At 39.4% G+C, this 22,181-nt stretch overlaps 1 protein-coding gene across 7 annotated transcripts in view; it reads left to right on the top strand.

Annotated features, from left to right (window-relative positions):
- The window catches only part of SPAG17 (sperm associated antigen 17), a 256,137-nt gene that overhangs the window by 135,374 nt on the left and 98,582 nt on the right, over positions 1-22,181 (top strand). For 6 of the 7 annotated variants that reach the window (XR_009493800.1, XM_059884728.1, XM_059884727.1 and 3 more), the window contains 6 exons: positions 4,486-4,667; positions 6,233-6,330; positions 9,838-10,077; positions 11,487-11,598; positions 14,299-14,457; positions 15,807-15,920. Coding sequence is in view for 6 of the 7 variants with exons in the window: in XM_059884728.1 (XP_059740711.1) it covers positions 4,486-4,667; positions 6,233-6,330; positions 9,838-10,077; positions 11,487-11,598; positions 14,299-14,457; positions 15,807-15,920 (905 nt within the window). In the remaining variant the exon portion in view is untranslated. The remainder of the gene's footprint in view (positions 1-4,485; positions 4,668-6,232; positions 6,331-9,837; positions 10,078-11,486; positions 11,599-14,298; positions 14,458-15,806; positions 15,921-22,181) is intronic. The other variant, XM_059884726.1, reaches the window with a different exon arrangement.

Genomic DNA, 22,181 nt, shown 5'->3' on the forward strand with positions numbered 1-22,181 from the left:
TCACTCACCTAAAGCCAGACATCCTGGAATGCGAAGTCAAGTGGGCCTTAAGAAGCATCACTACTTGGACAAAGCTAGCGGAGGTGATGAAATTCCAGGTTAACTATTTCAAATCAGAAAAGATGATGCTGTTTAAGTGCTGCACTCATTATGCCTGCAAATTTGGACAACTCCACAGTGGCCACAGGAGTGGAAAAGGTCTATTTTCATTCCAATCCCAAAGGTAATGCCAAAGAATGTTCAAACTACCACACAATTTGACTCATCTCACACACTACCAAAGTAATGCTCAAAATTCTCCAAGTGAGGATTCAACAGTATGTGAACTGAGAACTTCCAGATGTTCAAGCTGGATTTAGAAAAGGCAGAGGAACCAGAAATCAAATTGCCAACATCTATTGGATCATAGAAAAAGCAAGAGAATTACAGCAAAACATTTACTTCTGCTTTATTGACTATGCCAAACCTTTGACTGTGTGGATCACAACAAACTGTGGAAAATTCTTAAAGAGATGGGAATACCAGACCACCTGACCTGCCTCCTGAGAAATCTGTATGCAAGTCAAGAAGCAACAGTTAAAACAGAACATGGAACAACAGACTGGTTCCAAATTGGGAAAGGAGTACATCCAGGCTGTATATTGCCATCCTGCTTATTTAACTTATATGCAGAGTACATCATATGAAATGCCAGGCTGGATGAAGCACAAGCTGGAATCAAGATTGCCAGGAGAAATATAAATAACCTCACATATGCATATGACACCACCCTTATGGCAGAAACTGAAGAGGCACTGAAGAGCCTCTTGATGAAAGTGAAAGAGGAGAGTGAAAAAAAAAAAAAAAGCTTGTTTAAAACTCAGCATTCAAAAAACTAAGATCATGGCATCCAGTCCCATCACTTCATGGCATATTGATGGGGAAACAGTGGAAACAGTGACAGACTTTATTTTCTTGGGCTCCAAAGTCACTGCAGATGGTGACTGCAGCCATGAAATTAAAAGATGCTTGCCTCTTGGAAGAAAGTGAAATGAAATGAAGTCGCTCAGTTGTGTCTGACTCTTTGCAACCCTGTGCACTGTAGCCTACCAGGCTCCTCCATCCATGGGACTTTCCAGGCAAGAGTACTGGAGTGGGTTGCCATTTTCCTTCTCCAGTGGATCTTCCCAACCCAGGGATCAAACCTGGGTCTCCCACATTGTAGGCAGACACTTTACCATCTGAGCCACCAGGGAAGTCTAGACTGCATATTAAAAAGCAAAGACATTACTTTGCTGACAAAAGTACATATAGTCAAAGCTATGGTTTTTTCCAGTAGTCATGTATGGATGGAGAGTTGGACCATAAATAAAGCTGAGTGCCGAAGAATTGATGCTCTTGAACTGTGGTGTTGGAGAGGACTCTTGAGAGTCCCTTGAACTGCAAGATTAAGCCAGTCAGTCCTAAAGGACATCAGTCCCGAATATTCACTGGAAGGACTGATGCTGAAGCTGAAATTCTAATACTTTGGCCACCTGATGTGAAGAACTGACTCATTAGAAAAGACCTGATGCTGGCAAAGATTGAAGGTGGGAGGAGAAGGGGACACAGAAGACGAGATGGTTGGATGGCATCACCAACTCAATGGACTTGAGTTTGAGCAAACTCTGGAAGATAGTGAGGACAGGGAGACCTGGCATGCTGCAGTCCTTGGGGTTGCAAAGATTTGGACATGACTGAGCAACTGAAGAACAGTAACATTACTAAATCCCAGTAAGCAGTAAGACACTGTGAGTTCAGTTCAGTTCAGTTCAGTCACTCAGTCGTGTCCAACTCTTTGCAACCCCATGGAATGCAGCATGCCAGGCTTCCCTGTCCATCACCAACTCCCGGAGTTTACTCAAACTTATGTACATTGAGTCGGTGATGCCATCCAACCATCTCATCCTCTGCCGTCCCCTTCTCCTCCCACCTTCAATCTTTCTTAGCATCAGGTCTTTTCAAATGAGTCAGTTCTTCACATGAGGTGGCCAAAGTATTGGAGTTTCAGCTTCAGCATCTGTCCTTCCAATGAATATTCAGGACTAATTTCCTTTAGGATGGACTGGTTAGATATCCTTGCAGTCCACGGGACTCTCAAGAGCCTTCTCCAACACCACAGTTCAGAAACATCAGTTCTTCGGCGCTCAGATTTCTTTATAGTCCAACTCTCACATCCATAGATGACGACTGGAAAAACCATAGCTTTGACTAGATGGACCTTTGTTGGTGAAGTAATGTCTCTGCTTTTTAATATGCTGCCTAGGTTGGTCGTAACTTTTCTTCCAAGGAGCAAGCATCTTTTAATTTCATGGCTGCAGTCAGCATCTGCAGTGATTTTGGAGCCCAAAAAGATTAAGTCTGTCACTGGTTCCATTGTTTCTCCATCTATTTGCCATTAAATGATGGGACCAGATGCCATGATCATAGGTTTCTGAATGCTGAATTTTAAGCCAACTTTTTCACTCTCCCCTTTCACTTTCTTTCTGCCACAAGTGTGGTGTCATCTGCATATCTGAGGTTATTAATATTTCTCCTGGCAGTCTTGATTCCAGCTTGTGCTTCATCCAGCCTGGCATTTTGTATGATGTACTCTGCATATAAGTTAAATAAGCAGGGTGACAATATACAACCTTGACATACTCCTTTCCTGATTTGGAACCAGTCTGTTGTTCCATGTTCTGTTTTAACTGTTGTTTCTTGACCTGCATATAGATTTCTCAGGAGGCAGGTCAGGTGGTCTGGTATTCCCATCTCTTTAAGAATTTTCTACAGTTTGCTGTGATCCACACAGTCAAAGGTTTTGGCATAGTTCATAAAGCAGAAGTAGGTGTTTTTCTGGAACTCTCTTGCTTTTTCGATGATCCAGCGGATGCTGGCAATTTGATCTCTGGTTCCTCTGCCTTTTCTAAAACCAGCTTGAACATCTGGAAGTTCACAGTTCACAAACTGATGAAGCCTCGCTTGGAGAATTTTGAACATTACTTTACTAGTGTGTGAGATGAGTGCAATTGTGCAGTAGTTTGAGCATCCTTTGGCATTGCCTTTCTTTGGTATTGGAATGAAAATTGACCTCTTCCAGGTCAGTAAGATGCTGACATATACATAAATGCACAAGCAGCTTAGGTTGTAGTATTTAGGATGAGGGTATTCACAAGCCTGATAAGTTTATAGCAAGACTACAGTGTTTCAACTAATCCAGTGAGTCAGTTAGTTGGTGGTCAATTCAGATGGTACCTATTGTGCTATAAAATTGCCCTATAAAGACATTTTACCATATTACTCTGCAATTAATAGTGCTAAGAATGACTGTTTCTCCAAACTGTCATCAACTTTTGGTATTATCAAGCATTAATCTTTGATTTGGAGGGAAATATCTAATTTTTAATTTTGTAGGTCTTTAATCATGAAGGAAGTTGAAGATTTTTCATATCTTCATTGAATATTTATAAATGACTACTTTGTACAAAATATATTATAGCATATATCTCTATATTATGTTTGTTACATGGGCAGTTTCTGTTCAGTTCAGTTCAGTCACTAAGTCGTGTCCGACTCTTTGCAACCCCATGAATCGCAGCACGCCAGGCCTCCCTGTCCATCACCAACTCCCAGAGTTCACTGAGACTCACGTCCATCGAGTCAGTGATGCCATCCAGCCATCTCATCCTCTGTGGTCCCCTTCTCCTCCTGCCCCCAATCCCTCCCAGCATCAGTCTTTGCCAGTGAGTCAACTCTTCTCATGAGGTGGCCAAAGTACTGGAGTTTCAGCTTTAGCATCATTCCTTCCAATGAACACCCAGGACTGATCTCCTTTCCAATAGACTGGTTGGATCTCCTTGCAGTCCAAGGGACTCTCAAGAGTCTTCTCCAACACCACAGTTCAAAAGCTTCAATTCTTCAGCACTCAGCTTTCTTCACAGTCCAAGTCTCATATCCATGCATGACCACTGGAAAAACCATAGCCTTGACTAGAGGGACCTTTGTTGGCAAAGTAATGTCTCTGCTTTTGAATATGCTATCTAGGTTGGTCATAACTTTCCTTCCAAGGAGTAAGCGTCTTTTAATTTCATGGCTGCAGTCACCATCTGCAGTGATTTTGGAGCCCCAAAAAGTAAAGTCTGACATTGTTTCCACTGTTTCCCCATCTATTTCCCATGAAGTGGCAGTTTAGAATCAGTTAATTTTTGAAAAGTTCATTTGCACAATCAGTATCTTATGCACTTGTTGACTTTGAAGTGAAGTGTCAGTTGCTCAGTCATGTCGGACTCTTTGTGACCCAGTGGACTGTAGCCCACCAGGCTTCTCTGTCAATGGGATTCTCCAGGAAAGAATACGGGCGTGGATCACCATTCCCTTTTCCAGACTCAGGGATTGAAGCCGGGTCTCCTGAATTGCAGGCAAATTGTTTACCATGTGAGCTGCCTATTAACTCAGGTGTCACCTGCTGATCTTTTCCTTTTTTAGAAATTATTTGGAACTTGTTGCAAAATCCATTCAAGATTGGATCATAAAAGAAGAAGCTATATATCAGGAAACTAAAATGTCTGATGAAATCAATAAAGCCAAGTATGAGCTGGAAATAAAATCTTCTGTTGCTACCAAAGTTTCCTCTACTAGCAAAATTTATTCTATTAAAAAATCTAAAAGTAAGTAACCAATTAAACTTATATATAAAATCCCAAGACATTCTGCTGTTTACTAATTATATCAAGTCTGTAACTATTTCAGGATTAAAGAGTTGTCCACAACATTTCTGTGACTCTTCACTTTCCCTATAAAATAGAATAGCTGCTTCCTAAATATGATGAGAATATTTGTCTTATATTGATTTGATACTTGTCTTATATTGACCCCACTTCCTGCCAGATTTGAAAGAGTCAATCTGTTGAGATTAAATGTGATGTTAGGGAAATGCCACATGTCTTTATTTTGGTGGGCTTGATAGGTTCGCCTATCTATGGTTTGTTGGCAATATATGAAGTAAATTCAGAGACAGTATGTCTCTGTAAGAATAATTATGGCTTCCAAAGTGAGAATAAAACAAGACCTTCCTTATAAGAGTAAACAGAAGAGTCCCGAGACTAGCTGGGTGGGTTAGAATAACAAATGAAGGGAAAATGAATTTTTGGGGGCCTGTGACATGGATTAGATGGGATGTTGCATCAATATACAGTTGTGTTTTTGTTATTTTCATGGTGTTGATGCTGTCAAGCAGAGAGAAGGTGACGAAAAGAAAAAGGACACTTGATCAATGAATGAAATGTTGATGTAATTCATCTGGAAAATAAAGATATTTTACTGGGTTCAGACAAAGGGAATGAACTCTGTGTAATTATTATTCATTATTTCTGGTAACTAAGTTGAGAGTGATTTCCTATAAAGAAGCAAAACTATATAATTTCCTAAGTTTTTGCAACCTCTATAAAGTACCAGAGGAATTTGTGCTTGGCTTGATTCTAAGATAAAACTTGGCAAACCAAGTCAACGATTCACCTTTCACCAAAATGGTTCCATAATCTGTCCATCAGTTCGGCCTTCCTCCAGGTGGGCAGCACAGGACAGCACCAAGTAATTCGAATACTCGATGGGACTATATAAGACAGGTAGGGCTGCCCTTACAGTTGTATCCAGGTCACGCTTATCTGCTAGTACCAAGGATTGTGGGTTGACTGCCTTTTCTTTATTCTGCTTCTGAGCAGAACCGAAAGCTCAACAATTATCTGGGTGTCTGTGGACCAAATTCAGAAAACGGTCGATTTGAAATCAGAGTTGGAATGCACCTGGTAGGTATTACATTCTGTTTGAGGCCTCTCAAGTCAGGACAGATGTAAATCTTCACCACAAAATAACTGTAATGGCAAGAGGAGGTCTTCAGTATGGAAGGAAAAGATAAATTTGTCCTGTGTGGTTTTAAGGGGTTAAATTAGGATTAATTAGATTAAAACTCTAGTGAAAGTCCAGCTCAATAAAAGCTTCAGAATCTCAATACATTGAGAATGGAATGTACTGCCTCCACTGATGGTGAGTCGTTCATCCCTAAAAGATTTCATTTCTACTTCAGATGTCCACTCTAGAGATGACAAAAAAAAAAGAGAGAGAGAGAGAGAGAATTCAGATATGAGTGAATAGGGCTCTCCTACAACTCAGATGTTTGGTCCTTCTATGAAAATTAGAGAGTTTTACCAAGAAGTTTAATTTTCTCTGGTTATAGGTAACAAAGGAATGAGCAAGACAGAAATATCAGATCAAGAAAAAGACAAAGAAAAAGAGAAGGAAAAGATTAATTTTATTTTAGAAGGCTCTCTCAAGGTAATCCAAAGAAAGACAAATGACACTGACAAATTACAGGTTCAAAATTATTTTGTTCTAGAGCATTTGTGTAAGTATCACAGGAAATGATCTTTTTGCTAAACTCTCAGATAATTGAATCTTCAAGGAAATAACAGTCTCTCCACCAAGCTCACTCCTCCACCAGATGATAAACCTTTAGGGAACTCCACCAAAATCCAGGGCAGTGCCCCTTGTTCATAGTTGGTATACTTGCTGCTTCTGCGGCAGTGGTTTGTTTTTGTTTGCTTTTTATTGGGATTTTTAATCACAAAAGTAATACATGCTTTTACAAGAAATCTTAACCTGGCTGGCCTAAGCTCCTGAAATCAGAAATAGTAAAAGTTTGGTTTGTTCTATGCTCATACAAGCATGCATGCACAAATGTAAAGAAAGTTTTCATGTTTGGTTTTGGTTTAGGTTTGATATATATATATATTTTTTTTAACTCTGCCACATACTTTTTTCTCTTATCAATACATCCTGAATATCACTTCCAGACAGTATCGAGAGATCTAACTTATCTTCATAGCATTATATTAGTGTATGATTTGGATGTACCTTAATTTATAAAACAATTTCCATATTAATAAATGCCAATTTTTTATATACAGAAACACTCAACTTTTATCTGGTCAAATCAATCATTTTTGGCCAAAATTTAGGAGACACTGCCAGATTTTGGCAAGGATGTGAAGTAAAGCAAACTCTCCTATACTGCTGAAGTATAAGTTGGTACTTTCACTTTGGAAAATTGGGCATAACTACTAAAGTTAGGCATACGATTTCTCTTTAACCTAATAATTTCACCCCTAAGTACATACCTGATATACTTTTGCATGCACGGGTGCACCAAGACATATGGACACAATTGTTCTTGCAGTGTTGTTTTTAACTCTCCCAAACTGGAAACAATTCAAATACCCATCAATAGAAAGTCTAGAATGGTTTACTCATGTGATGAAATACTATGCAGCTCTGGAAATGGCCTATAGCTTACAGAAGTATGTATGAATCTCACAAACATCATAGTAAGAAAAAGAAGAGAAAGTTAAAAGACTATATATTGATACATTATATAAGATTTCACTTATAGAAAATTTTAAATGGCAAAGCTTAAAGCTAATGTATTAAAAACTAGGATGATGGTTGCCTTTGGGGCAGTCCAAGTGGGTAGTAGATGAGGAGAATGAAGGGGGCTCCTGGGGAGCTAGAGATCATCTATTGCTTGACCTGGTGGTACTTTTACAGGAGTGCTTACATACATGCATCAGGCGCTCTGTCATGTCTGACTCTTTGTGACCCCATGGACTGTAGCCTGCCAGGCTCCTCTGTCCATGGAATTTTTCAGGCAAGAATACTGGAGTGGGTTGCCATTTTCATCCTCCAGGGGATCTTTCTGACCCAGGGATCAAAACTGCATCTTCTCCTGCATTGCAGGCAGATTCTTTACCTGCTAAGCCATCAGGGAAGCCCACAGTAGTGCTTCAGTTCAGTTCAGTTCAGTCGCTCAGTCGTGTCTGCCTCTTTGCGACCCCGTGAATCGCAGCACGCCAGGCCTCCCTGTCCATCACCAACTCCCGGAGTTCATTCAAACTCACGTCCATCGAGTCAGTGATGTCATCAAGCCATCTCATCCTCTGGCATCCCCTTCTCCTCCTGCCCCCAATCCCTCCCAGCATCAGAATCTTTTCCAATGAGTCAACTCTTCGTATGAGGTGGCCAAAGTACTGGAGTTTCAGCTTTAGCATCATTCCTTCTTGGTGGTAATTCATTCAGATGATCACTTAGGATTTGTGCTCTTTTTGAATGTATGGTGCTGCTGCTGCTGTGTCACTTCAATGTATGCTATAGCTTATCAAAAAAAAAAGTTTTTTAAATATCTGTCATTTTTAAAAATGTTTTTAGGACTTCTACGCTTTTGATTCCATCAGGTTGATTCTACCCTGAGTTTATGTTAATTTTCATGCACTCCCTTAGAATATTTTCATAGATATGCTTTTCATATTCAGAGATCATTAGAAATGATCTGAAATACATTTTTGTAGTGTAATGTAAGTGTTTTAATTTTTCTTTGCTCAGATGGACTGTCATTTCACTAGTACCATTTGATTAAATGTAATATTAATGCCCACCTCTTAAACTAAATTGGAATGTTGATATGTCACATATTAGGTACCCATTTTTAAATCTATTTTTAAAAATCCCTATAAAATGATAAAAGACATATTCTAAGCTCTTCTGAACGCTGGAGTGTTTAGTGTTTGTGTCCTTTGAAATTCATATGCTGAAAATCTAATCACAATGTGAAGGTATTTTTATCCATTTTTGAATGCTGAATCCTGTTTCAGTCACCCACTTATTTATTCCTATACAAGTACCATACTATTTTAATTACATTAGCTTTGTGGTAAGCTTATACATGGGGTAGGCAGGAATTGATTTCCCCATCTCCAGCAGTGTGCAGTTACCCTCAAAATGTTGTTGGTTAATATTGGAGAGCCTCCCTGGCTTCTTGGTATTAATGGTAAAGATAAATTACATGGCAAAATATATGTTTGCTGCTTATACTAAATTTTAAAGTACCTGTTGGTATTGAAACTAATATCTCTTGGGGCTTTTTCCTTTATTTAGGAGATACATTGAATTATGGGGATTGATTTAACAGTATGAATAACCTTTGCATTTCTAAAACAAACTTCCCTTCAGCTTTTCCTAAAGTTTAGTCCTTATCCTACAAAACCACATATGCCATAATTGCTTAAATATCTCTGGAAGAGGAGAGAGTTAAAATATGTATGTTTTTGTTCCATCCTAACTGATCTTTGGCAGTAGAACCTAGGAATTTTAATTTTTAGTAAGCTCCTGGGTCCATCTTTATGCACATTATTGATGAAAATTATAACACCAGCTTTTCATGGCATATTATTATTTTAATAAATAACTAGATTTGACCTGATAGTATTTTATCTAAAATTTTTGTGTCTAAGATGATTGAAATTATAGGCTTTTATATTGTTTTTAGCACGCATCACTATGAAGGTTATGTTGGCTTTTTAAATTTAGTTGATACACAGTATTATATGTTATATTACAATGATGATTTAATACCTTATCATTTTTGAAATACATTATGTTAGGAATGTTTCTTTGAACATCTAGTCTATCATATTGCTGGTTATTTAGAACCTAAATTGGGGATTTGACTCATGTGGAAAATATAGGAGGCAGGGAAACCAGCTAAGAGGCTGATGCAGTAGTTCAGGTTAAAGATAAAAAGAAACCTGAAGTTAAAGAAAAAACTGCAACAGAGGTGAGTGAAGAAGCTGCAGTGAGAGAATCAAGGATTGTATGACAGTCTCTAGTTCAGTATTTTGATCCATCAGAGACATAGCTTATAAAAATTCACGTAAAATGGTCTCCAAAGTGAACCTGAATGGGATCAAATTTGTTTCAAAATCCTGTTAAATGTTTTAAATGTGTTTACAGGCCTGGAAAGAAGAACAAGATCGGTTAGCTGAAGAGGAACGCTTAAAGGAAGAAAAAAAAGCAGAAAAGAAGAGTAAGGAGGCTGTTAAAAAGAAAGGCAAGGAAAAAGTAGAAAAAGAAGATAGTAAGATTTTCAAGAAAAAATCTTTTATAAAGGAGAAATTGAAAGAAGAGCAAATGAAGATCCCGGAAGTAACAGAGGAGCCCCTCCAGGAACCAGAACCTGAGAGAGTTTACCCGGTAGAATCAATTTTCTAAAAAGCCCCTTTGGGTTATTCCTAATTGTTTGGGGGAAAACTCGGCTTCGGTGGAAACAAGGTTTTCAGTCTTCACTGCCGTCAGAGAGGCCCTGGGGTTCCTGCCAGTTTGGGTGATCTCACACCTGCAATCCACCCTCTGATACCTGGAACCTTCCTTGCAGCCAACTGGCAAGACAGCAACACCCTCAGGCCAGTTTTTCTTGAGTGCCATGAAGCTAGTTTTCTAGATGGAATTTTGGCACAAAAGCATTCATTTAGGTGTATGTAAATAAGCAACTGTGATAGGTCAAATGTTACCAAACTGAACTTGGGTCGACTTACCCACACACAGTAAAGCCAAGCTACTGACAGAGGGTTGTTGTGAAGGAAAGTGCAGCATTTATCGCAGGGTGCCAAGCAGAGAGTCCTGGACTCAAAGTAGCTGACTCCCCAGTGGGTTTCAGGAAAGCAGATATAAAGGCCAAGTGAGGGAGGGGAGTCCCAGGCTACATGATCAGCTGTGCACAATTCTCTAGTTGATGGCGAGGTAATAGGTCTTAGGGGTAACAGAGTCACAGGGATTAACATTATCAATCCTTAGATGTCAATAGGTCTGGGGGCTACTGTGCTTATTGTCATCAAGTCGTTAATTTCTTCCATTTAGTGGGAGTTTTAGCATCTATAAAACAACTCAGGAAATGTGCATGAGATACTATTATCTAGGTACTAAGAGGAGCTAAAGCAGAGGATTTGAGGGAGGCAGTCTCTCCTGCGAAGGCCTCATAGGGTCCTGAGCACACAGAGGTTGGTTTTATCTGACTTAGATGACTGGACTTGCTGGGGGCATTGGGTTGTCTCTCTGTAGGCACCCACATTTCTTGCCTATAGCTTTTACCTTTCCCAGTCTCTCCCTCAAGCAGTTTTATGAGAAAAACATAATGGGCAAAAATGAGGGGAAAAATAATAGTCCTCATCCTTTCTAGTTACTACTCTGAGCCAGTTGTTCTCAAGCTTTAGTATGTAATCAGTGTCACTTGGAGCTATATTAGCCACAAAGTTGGAAAAGTCTTTAACACATGACCTTCTAAAGTGTAAAGTTAAAAAAAAAAAAAGTGTAAAGTTATTAATATTCCTCAATATATCAGTTCACCTTAAACAGAAAGTTAATAGCCAATGAAAGAAATTGGTTTCTCTTCCTATGGTATTATGAAGATAACCCAATGAACAGAGTTTAAAATCATGAGATAAAGAGGCCAAAGATAAGATGGACACTGGCCTCTGAGTCTAAAAAGTAATAGACAAATCCTTTAGCAAAAATAAGGCTTATGGCAACTTGAAGTGGCTCACACAGATGACCTAATCTTTGTCAATGGCCATTCCACATTCAAAGCATGATGTTTTCTCTTCTAGTTTCATGGATACAACATGGGAGAAATACCCGTGCAAATCTCAGGAACAAATTATTATCTGTATCCTTCTGATGGAGGGCAAATTGAAGTAGAAAAGACAACATTTGAAAAAGGTACCATTTGACAGCAGCTGGTTAATGGCTTGGAAGATATTAGCCCATTTCAGATCACCGTGGGGGCTTCTCCTCCTGACTGTTATGGGTGAGAGTAGTGATGTGCCCCCAGTAGCTCATATACACACCACGTTTGCCATCTTCAGACTTCACTCTTTTCTGTTATAATAGCCTCTGCAAGGCACAGGCCGCCTCGAGGTTAGCTGGACATACTAAGACAAACGTTCCATGATATGAAAATATTGCTATAGGATTGGAAAATAATAGTAACTGCAATAAACTAATCATTACTTAATAATGTTAATTAGAACAGACAGTGTTATCTCAGAAACCAAGCACATACTGTAAATTTAGAGCCAATTCCTGGTTTGGTCTTCTGGAGCACAGATCTTGGGGCCCTGCCTCTGATATCCAGTTATTTTAGATATAGAGTAATTGCCTCTGTATTCAGAAGTCATTAGGTGAGAGGGGATCTTGCAGAATGAATTGAGGCAGACCTAGGCATGTCCTAGGAAAAGGACATACATTGTTCCCCGCAAGGGAAGAGCAGATCTGGGCTCTAGGAAACTTATCAAGGATATCTCGTAGAGCTTCTCTTTTTACTGTGCTTTAAAGATTTCTTAGGGTGGGTTTGAGGACCTGGGCTTTATTTAAACAACTTATCATCTTGTAGGGAGCAATGGTTGCTGAGAGCTGGGAAGACTCAGTGGGAGGGAATGTGAGAAGGATCCTGTTTAATGTCCACAAGATTATGCAACCCAACAAGGGCCACCAAGGCTGCTCCCACCCACGCTCTGCCTGTGACACCAGCCACCCCTTCTCACCTCCTACCCTTCCTCCACCTGCCATCCCTCTCTTAGTTTTCCTTCCTCCCTCCCTTCCTTGTCATCAAATGACCATAATTTAATGAGGAAATTATTACAAGAGTGAGAATGCTATTCCCTATGTGGAATCATGGCTCAAGCATCATTAGGTAGTAATTGCCACATCAAACAAAAGATCATACTAATGATTTTTTTTTTATTTTATTTTTAAACTTTACATAATTGTATTAGTTTTGCCAAATATCAAAATGAATCCATCACAGGTATACATGTGCTCCCCATCCTGTACGATTTTTAAAATAAAAAGGCCTGCAAGTTATTCAAATTATTTAAAGAATGGTTTTGATACAACTTCTATCAAATGCCAGACTTTTTACTATATAAAATTTGTTTATTTAAAACATGAAAGGGATTTTTATTATAGATGTTGTTTAGTTGCTAAGTCATTTCCAACTCTTGCGACCCCATGGGTTGTAGCCGACCAGGCTCCTCATTTCCCAAGCAAGAATACTAGAACGGGTTGCTATTTCCTTATCTCATTAATAGATTGATATACATATGTATTTATATTACCATATGTTTCAGTATTTAGTATTTTGAATATCATCCCTAGGTGTAGAGTATAGTGATAAAGATGAAACTCAGAATCACATAACTGAGAAGAGCACTAGACTAGTTTTATAATGTTATGTTCTGTTTTCAGTAACTGTTCTTCACTCATCAATATTTTCATATGCATATAATGTATGGAGAAATGTGAAAGTGGGCTTCCCTGACAGCTCAGTTAGTAAAGAATCCTTCTGCAATGCAGGAGACCCTGGTTCAATTCCTGGGTTGGGAAGATCTGCTGGAGAAGGGATAGGCTACCCACTCCAGTATTCTTGGGCTTCCCTTGTGGCTCAGCTGGTAAAGAATCTGCCTGCAATGCGGGAGACCTGAGTTCAATCCCTGGGAGAAGGGATAGGCTATCCTTTCCAGTATTCTGTCCTGGAGAATTCCATGGACTGTTTAATGTATATAAGTTTCAGATAGTTCATATGCTATCTGAAAGTATACTATTTTCATCTTCATCCTATCAACTTTGAAAGATGATCATTCAATGAAAGTTGAAAAGCCTTGAAAAGCCTGGGTGAAAAAAAAAGAAAAAAGCTGAAAGAGGAAAGAAAGAATGAGTCAAGACACTGGAAGAAAGAATATGTTTGGGAAATTCTTCAGAGGGTAAAGCGTCTGCCTGCAATGCAGGTAGACCTGGGTTTGATCCCTGGGTCAGGAAGATCCTCTGAAGAAGGAAATGGCAACCCACTCTAGTACCTTTGCCTGGAAAATCCCATGGACAGAGGAGCCCTGTAGGCTACAGTCCATGGGGTCTCAAAGAGTCGGACACAACTGAATGATTTCACTTTCACTATGTGATCTTAATAACAACTACTGTAACTAACATTCATGCAGTTCTTTGTAAACTGCAAAATCTTTTCACGTTAACCCTGGCATGTGATTGATCATAAAGTTGAGTATAGATGAGGAGCCTGGCGGGCTACAGTCCATAGGGTTGCAAAGAGTCAGACATGACTGAAGAGCGACTTAGCACACACATAACCTTAGCTCAGCCAATGTATTCTCCCTTCTGTAATTTGATTTTAGGTGTGAGCAGAAAATCTGAAAACATTTCCCTGATCCACCTGCTATTTCTTCCTGGAATCCTACCATTACTTTATTCCTTTAGGTATCTTTTTATAAAAATGGCGACATCCCTAGGTATTTCCAGCCCTGGCTTACATTCTATTATGTAAATTGGCTGCATTATTTTGAAGTTTTATTACAGAGTTTAATGGGGCATCACCATCAGCCCACTTTCTATCCCATGATTCTTCCCCAGGTCCAACATTTATCAAAGTGAAAGTGAAAAAGGACAAGCACAATTTTTTAATTCACTTAAGAGACCCTAGGAAAATTGTGGAAAAGGAGGAAAAAGAAGGGGATTATCTTTCAGAAGATGAGAAAGAAGAGAGAGAAAGAGAGCAAAACTTTGAAGCAGGTAAACAGCTTCGTCTTTGTGGCAGTGTATCAGTACTTCAATAGGTCAACCGCATCCATCTAGCAGAAACACAGGTATCCCCAGCAGGTAGCATGTGTGATTTTTCTAGATGATAACTGAAGTGTTTTGCTATCTTCTGTATATACATTTTCCATAATATAATGTGTATATATAACACATTGTATACATAACTGATCTATAGTGGGCTGCTTCCTTGGTTTTGCCTCCTCTGGGAACCCAGCTTTTGATTCCAGCTGACATGCAGGCTACCTTGCCTGGCTATGTTTATGCAGTAACACTGAGTTTGCAGTATCCATCCTGGCCTGAATTTTATTTTATGCACTATACCATGTGCAGTCTCTAGGAGTCAGGTCCTCATTAATCAACTCCTACTTGAAGGTTTGGCTTCTCTTCAATGTTGATTGCAAATGATGGAGTTTTTATCTGTGCTCTTATCACTTCGTTCTCCCTGTAGTCTCAGGTTTCTCAAGTTGCAAGGACAAGAAAAAAATCCTAAATTTGAACATGAGCATCTCTACCTGCTTGTAGGTGAGAGTTCCAAATGGATGTCCATTAATCATACACCATGAAACTTCCTAATTACACCATTTAACGTCTCCAGGCACCTTTGACTGGAGAAATCAATTGCTTCTCACCCAGTGTGGGTTATACCTGCAAACGAAAATGAGTGAATTAATAAAATGCTTTAAACACAAGTTAATAATAAGTAATAAGATCAGTAACTAAATCTTGCTAACAAATTTAGTTACGGTCTCAGTACTTTCTAAATTCAAGGTAAGAATACAGTGTTTGACAAGTATGAATGTACCCAAGAACATTTTAGTTTTAAAAATAAAGAAATTTTAATGGCTTTCCTGTGTTTTGCCAGATATAAAAATACATGGTTTAGTATAAAAATTAGGAAATATAGAAATATTTTTAAAAGATGACAGTTGCCCATAAGTCTACCACCCTAGAAGTAACCACTATTCACAGTATGTTTCTTTCTTTCTTTATCATGATGTGAAAGTGAAAGTTGCTCAGTCGTGTCCGACTCTTTGCGACTCCATGGACTCTACAATCTGTGGAATTCTCCAGGCCAGAATACTGGAATGGGTAGCCTTTCCCTTCTCCAAGGAATAATGAGCAGTTTCCTATTCATTAAATATCCTCTACAAACAATTTTTCAATGATTTCATAATAATTCATTGGTGTATATTTATATATATAATTTACTTAATCATATCCTTGTTTTAAACATATTTAGATGATTTCCACTTCTCACTGAATTTTGCTTACTTTTTTTTTTGATAAAACAGAAATGTCCTTGATTCAATTTTATCTTTTAGAAGGATCAAATGCAGAGAATAAAGCTGTCAGCAAGTTTGGATCTTTTTCTGCCACCTTGGAAAATGGAATCTGCCTTTCAATAAGTTACTATGGATCAAGTGGATCAGCACCAGGTGAATTAAACACAACAGAAAGGATAAATGTCCCGTGACCAAGGGCAGCTGCCCATCCTCCATCTGCTCACTTGTTGATAAACATGGTCTGATTTAATGCCCCTCATTTCCTGAGCAGTGGGAGTATTTGTGTGTGTACATATATATGTGTATGTACACATGTCTGTACACATATAATCTTTCACACATAGAAAATAACAGTGGTTTGGCATTTTAAACAGCATTGATCATACGTATAATCTCCCATATAACCACATATACATACATATAAGTTATCTTTGTGAACTAGCCCATGAAAATCAGTCTGTTAGGTGGTGACAAAACCAGCATGATTGGCTGAGGAATCCTCTTGATTTTCTTCAGAATAATATTTCTCTGAATCCTGTGTTTGTGGAACTTCTCACTGTGCCTCAGAACATTAGTCTTAAAGGAGCCATTCACTAAACATCTTGAAGGATTTATTTACCCTTCTCTCAATAAACAAATTCTCCAACTGGAAGCTATTTCCTTACAAACCACAAAATAACCTGTCACTTTACCAAGAACCAATTAGGAGAACTTGTGGGTTCTCAGGCATTTTATAGGGATCTATCCACGAGATGTTAAAAAAAAAAAAGCTTTATAAAATGAAAAGGTAATCCTGATGCTGTGCTTCCTTACACTATGTGGGAATCTCTGTGATCAATTATCTGCCTGACCATGTAGATCCATTTCTCTAGAGACAGGATTCCTATGGATCATTAATCCACGTTTCTTACCTTTAGTCCCTTAGTGAACTAAATTTGTTAGTATTTTTGCTTTTGTTTGGGTTTTGACCTTGAACTTTGCATTTTGATTTATTTTTAATCCATTTGGAGAAGTCATTTGGTGCCTAGCAAATTATGTATTAAAATCCATGATCACATACAATCACTAATCACACCCCTTCTGAACAAGGTTATCAATTTTTTACATTAAGATATTTACATTCTACTCTCTATCAACTATACTGCTGCTATTTCTTAAGTTATTTCCTTATTCTCAATGAATCCTTAAATTCATATGTAATCCTTCCGTTTAATACAGATGTTCCTCATTTTAGGTTATAGATATTGCATTTGAAAATGTTTATAGAGTAGATAAGAAGTATTGTTTTAGTTTCTGTATATTTTTAAAAAGTTGAAGGCATGGGTCTTTGTAAAAAAACATTATAAATTCCTTAAGGATGTATACAATATTAATATTTAAGAACATTTATCTACTAATGGCTAAACAAATTTTCAACTCAAGTCTCCCATCTTAATTCAATATACACAGCTCTCTGGAGCTTATTCATTTTGCTTAAATGAAATTTTATGCCCACTGATGATGATACTACTTTATGCTTCCAATTCCCTTCTCTCCCCAGGCCCTGGCAACCACCATTCTACAATTCTGTGAATTCAGCTATTTTAGATACTCACATAAACGAAATCAGGCAGTGTTTGTCTTTTTGTGACTGGCTAGGGCTTCCCTGATAGCTCAGTTGGTAAAGAATCCACCTGCAATGCAGGAGACCCTAGTTGATTCCTGGGTTCGGAAGATCCCCTAGAGAAGGGATAGGTTACCCACTCCAGTATTCCTGGACTTCCCTTGTGGCTAAGCTGGAAAAAAAAAATCAACCCACAATTCAGGAAACCTGGGTTTGATCCCTGGGTTGGGAAGATCCCCTGGAGATGGGAAAGGCTACCCACTCCAGTATTCTGGCCTAGAGAATTCCATGGACTGTATAGTCCATGGGGTCGCAAAGAGTCAGACACGACTGAGCGACTTTCACTTTATGTCACTTAGCATAATGTGCTCAAGGATCATCCACAGTGTTGCACGTTACCGAATGTCCTTCTTTTTAAAGACTGAATGGTGTTCCACTGTAAGTACACATCACACTCGAACCATTCATCTGTCAATGGGCCTTTTGTATTATCTCCACAACTGGGCTCCCCTATGCTTTTTGTGCCTTTCAGTTCCTTGATGATCCATGTTATCTCTTATTGCCCATGCTGTGCCCCTTGCTCAGAACTCTTTCTCTTGCCATATATACCACCACTTTCAACAGTGAACTTTCTCCCATGCTTCAGGACTCAGTTTACAGGTTACTTGCTCTAAGAAATGCTTCACTCATGTGAACTGAGTCTTTGGAAGTGAGTGGAACTTGCTTAGGCAAAGAATCAAAGGAAGGGAATTCTATACCAGGAGCAGCATATGCAAAATCTTAGTAATATAAAAGTGTGGCACATTTGTAGAAAAACAATTGCACAGTATAGTCAGGCCTCCATATCCCATATCCATGGGTTCTGTATTCATAGATTTGACCAACCTCAGGTTTAAAATATTCTTTAAAAAAATTCAAGAAAATTTCAAAGAGCAAAACTTTGCTCCCAAATTGGCCATATGCCGAGCACTGTGCTGAAGTCAGGTGAATGATGGGATGTGTAGGCCCTCCCTACTGTGACCTCCCGCCATATCCCAGATCCACAGTCTCTCCAGTGCTCATTGTGTGAGCATTGTTCTTCTGGCATTTTGCTTGTTTGCTACACATGTTATGTGTGTATACTTGGTTTCTGTGACAAATAGTTCCCAGTAGCAATTAAGTGGTCAAAGCAATCCCACAAAGGCCAAGAGGGGGCACAAAATGCTATCTCTCAACAATAAAATATAAACCTTTAGATTTTTTTTTCTTTAATTTTATTTTATTTTTAAACTTTACAATATTGTATTAGTTTTGCCAAACATCAAAATGAATCCGCCACAGGTATACCCGTGCTCCCCATCCTGAACCTCCTCCCTCCTCCCTCCCCATACCCTCTCTCTGGGTCGTCCCAGTGCACCAGCCCCAAGCATCCAGTATCGTGCATCAAACTGGACTGGCAACTCGTTTCATACATGATACTCTACATGTTTCAATGCCATTCTCCCAAATCTCCCCACCCTCTCCCTCTCCCTCTTCGACAGAGTCCATAAGACTGTTCTATACATCAGTGTCTCTTTTGCTGTCTCGTACACAGGGTTATTGTTACCATCTTTCTAAATTCCATATATATGTGTTAGTATACTGTATTGGTGTTTTTCTTTTTGGCTTACTTCACTCTGTATAATAGGCTCCAGTTTCATCCACCTCATTAGAACTGATTCAAATGTATTCTTTTTAATGGCTGAGTAATACTCCATTGTGTATATGTACCATAGCTTTCTTATCCATTCATCTGCTGATGGGCATCTAGGTTGCTTCCATGTCCTGGCTATTATAAACAGGGCTGCGATGAACATTGGGGTACATGTGTCTCTTTCCCTTCTGGTTTCCTCAGTGTGTATGCCCATCAGTGGGATTGCTGGATCATAAGGCAGTTCTATTTCCAGTTTTTTAAGGAATTTCCACACTGTTCTCCATAGTGGCTGTACTAGTTTGCATTCCCACCAACAGTGTAAGAGGGTTCCCTTTTCTCCACACCCTCTCCAGCATCTATTGCTTGTAGACTTTTGGATCGCAGCCATTCTGACTGGCGTGAAATGGTACCTCATTGTGGTTTTGATTTGCATTTCTCTGATAATGAGTGATGTTGAGCATCTTTTCATGTATTTGTTAGCCATCTGTATATGTTCTTTGGAGAAATGTCTATTTAGTTCTTTGGTCCATTTTTTGATTGGGTCATTTATTTTTCTGGAGTTGAGCTGTAGGAGTTGCTTGTATATTTTTGAGATTAGTTGTTTGTCAGTTGCTTCATTTGCTATTATTTTCTCCCATTCTGAAGGCTGCCTTTTCACCTTGCTAATAGTTTCCTTTGTTGTGCAGAAGCTTTTAAGTTTAATTAGGTCCCATTTGTTTATTTTTGCTTTTATTTCCAATATTCTGGGAGGTGGGTCATAGAGGATCCTGCTGTGATGTATGTCGGAGAGTGTTTTGCCTATGTTCTCCTCTAGGAGTTTTATAGTTTCTGGTCTTACATTTAGATCTTTAATCCATTTTGAGTTTATTTTTGTGTATGGTGTTAGAAAGTGTTCTAGTTTCATTGTTTTACAAGTGGTTGACCAGTTTTCCCAGCACCACTTGTTAAAGAGATTGTCTTTAATCCATTGTATATTCCTGCCTCCTTTGTCAAAAATAAGGTGTCCATATGTGCATGGATTTATCTCTGGGCTTTCTATTTTGTTCCATTGATCTATATTTCTGTCTTTGTGCCAGTACCATACTGTCTTGATAACTGTGGTTCTGTAATAGAGCCTGAAGTCAGGTGGGTTGATTCCTCCAGTTCCCTTCTTCTTTTTCAAGATAGATCTTTTAAAAAGTGACAAGTGCCTTGCTGAAGTGGGCTGTAAGGTCACTAAGAACAAATGCAACATTCTCACAGTAATGCAGAAAGAAGCTGAAATTCATAGAAGTGTTAGATCTGCCCCTACAATGGCAAAAATGGTCTCTCTGGTTCATGCCAAAGTGCTTGCAAAGACAGAAAGCATTTTGTGTGTAGCTAAGGGCCATGGCGTGAAGCATGTCCCTGGGGGTAGCGAAATTATGGATGAAAGAGCACATAGCCTCTGTGAGCAGTGCTGTGGGGAGGTGAGGAGATCAAGAGGAAGGGGCTTAAGGGTCTTAAGAGATGGCTGCTTAGGTAGTAGAGTGTTAAAGGTCCCTCAAAAAACTTAAAGGTCATGGAACAATCAACATCAGCCGATGCCAAAGCAGCATTGGTGTTTCCAGAAGACCTCGAGAAACTCACAGAAGAGAAAGTTCACTTTCCAGAGCAAGCCTTCAGTTGTGACAAAACAGGCTTATTCTGGAAGAAGATGCCCAATCGTATCTACATCTGTAACAGTGCCAGGTAAACCCTGGGGTTCAAGGCCTAGAAAGTTCACCTTACTCTGGGGCTATGCGGCCATACAGCAGGTAACATGATCAAGCCTAGTCCGTAAGCAAACAACTCCTGGGCCAGAAGAACAAGAACAAAAATTGTCTGCCTGTGCTCTGGCCGCACAACAGGAAAGTTTGGGGGACAGAAGTCTTGTTCTTGGAGTGGTCCCTCCAAGGCTTCATTCTTGAAGCGAAGAAATACCTCGAAGAGAAGGGGCTGCCATTCAAGGGGTTCCTCTTAATTGGCAATGCTCCCAACCAACTGAATTTCTCTGCCTCATTGACAAGAAAGTGGGAGTGATGTTCCTGCCTCCTAGTGCTGCATCACTGCTGAAAGAAAGTGTGAAAGTGAAGTTGCTCAGTCACGTCCAACTCTTTGTGACCCCATGGACTGTAGCCTACCAGGCTCCTCCATCCATGGGATTTTCCAGGCAAGAGTACTGGAGTGGTTGCCATTACAGCCACTCAATCAAGGCATCATCAAGGACATTAAGACAACTTACATCCACCTTACCTTGGGGGAGATTCATGCTGTCCTTGGTGCTAACCTGGACTGCAGCATCATGGATTTACGGAAGAGCTCCACAGTTGCGGTTTGAACTGTGTTTATTGCAGAGTCTGTAGGTACCCTGAAGCCTGAGACAATCAGTGCATGTTTGAAGCCATTATGGAATGAGGTGGTTGATGGTCTCAACAACTCCCCCACTATTGATGTAGAAATCATCAAATATCTCAAATATCTGAATATCTCAAATGTTGAAGGGAAGATGGGGGGGGGTGCCTCCTCTGACATGGTCTAGAATGATGTCGAAGAACGTATAGAAGAAGATAAAAGAATCCTTAGCAACAAGGAACTCAAAGATCTGCTGAAGTCTTCTGCAGATCTGTGATGATGCAGAAAATTTAGAGGAAGCAGAGCCATCAATTTGAACACTTGAAAAAATGGCATTGACTTTTCAATAGGTGCAAGTGTTAAAGGATGTGATCCACAAATACAATCCTTTTTTGTACTGAAGCCTCTGTGTCACCCAAGGTATAACAGCATACCTACAACCACTGCAAGACTTGTTTGATGATACATAGAGAAGGAATAAACAGCTTCCTCTAGCAATGATTCTAAGTAAAGCATCTGCAGTTGTGAAGCCTAGACCTTCAACACTTGAAGATCCTCAGCCTTCAACCTCCAGAGATCCTGACATTAGTGTTACTGAGCCTCCTCCAAAGTGTCAGTGTCTGCAACTGGAACTCAGTTATCTGGACTGAATACCTTCTGACATCCTGTCATAAGGCTTAACTCAGCCTGATGCCTCACCACTTACCAGCAGGGCCACACACCTCATCAACTCACCACATTGGTACCATAGACACGATATAGCGATCATCATCATAGTCATCATCAT

This window comes from Bos taurus, chromosome 3 (genome assembly GCF_002263795.3).
Source record: "Bos taurus isolate L1 Dominette 01449 registration number 42190680 breed Hereford chromosome 3, ARS-UCD2.0, whole genome shotgun sequence".
Classification (NCBI taxonomy): domain Eukaryota; kingdom Metazoa; phylum Chordata; class Mammalia; order Artiodactyla; family Bovidae; genus Bos; species Bos taurus.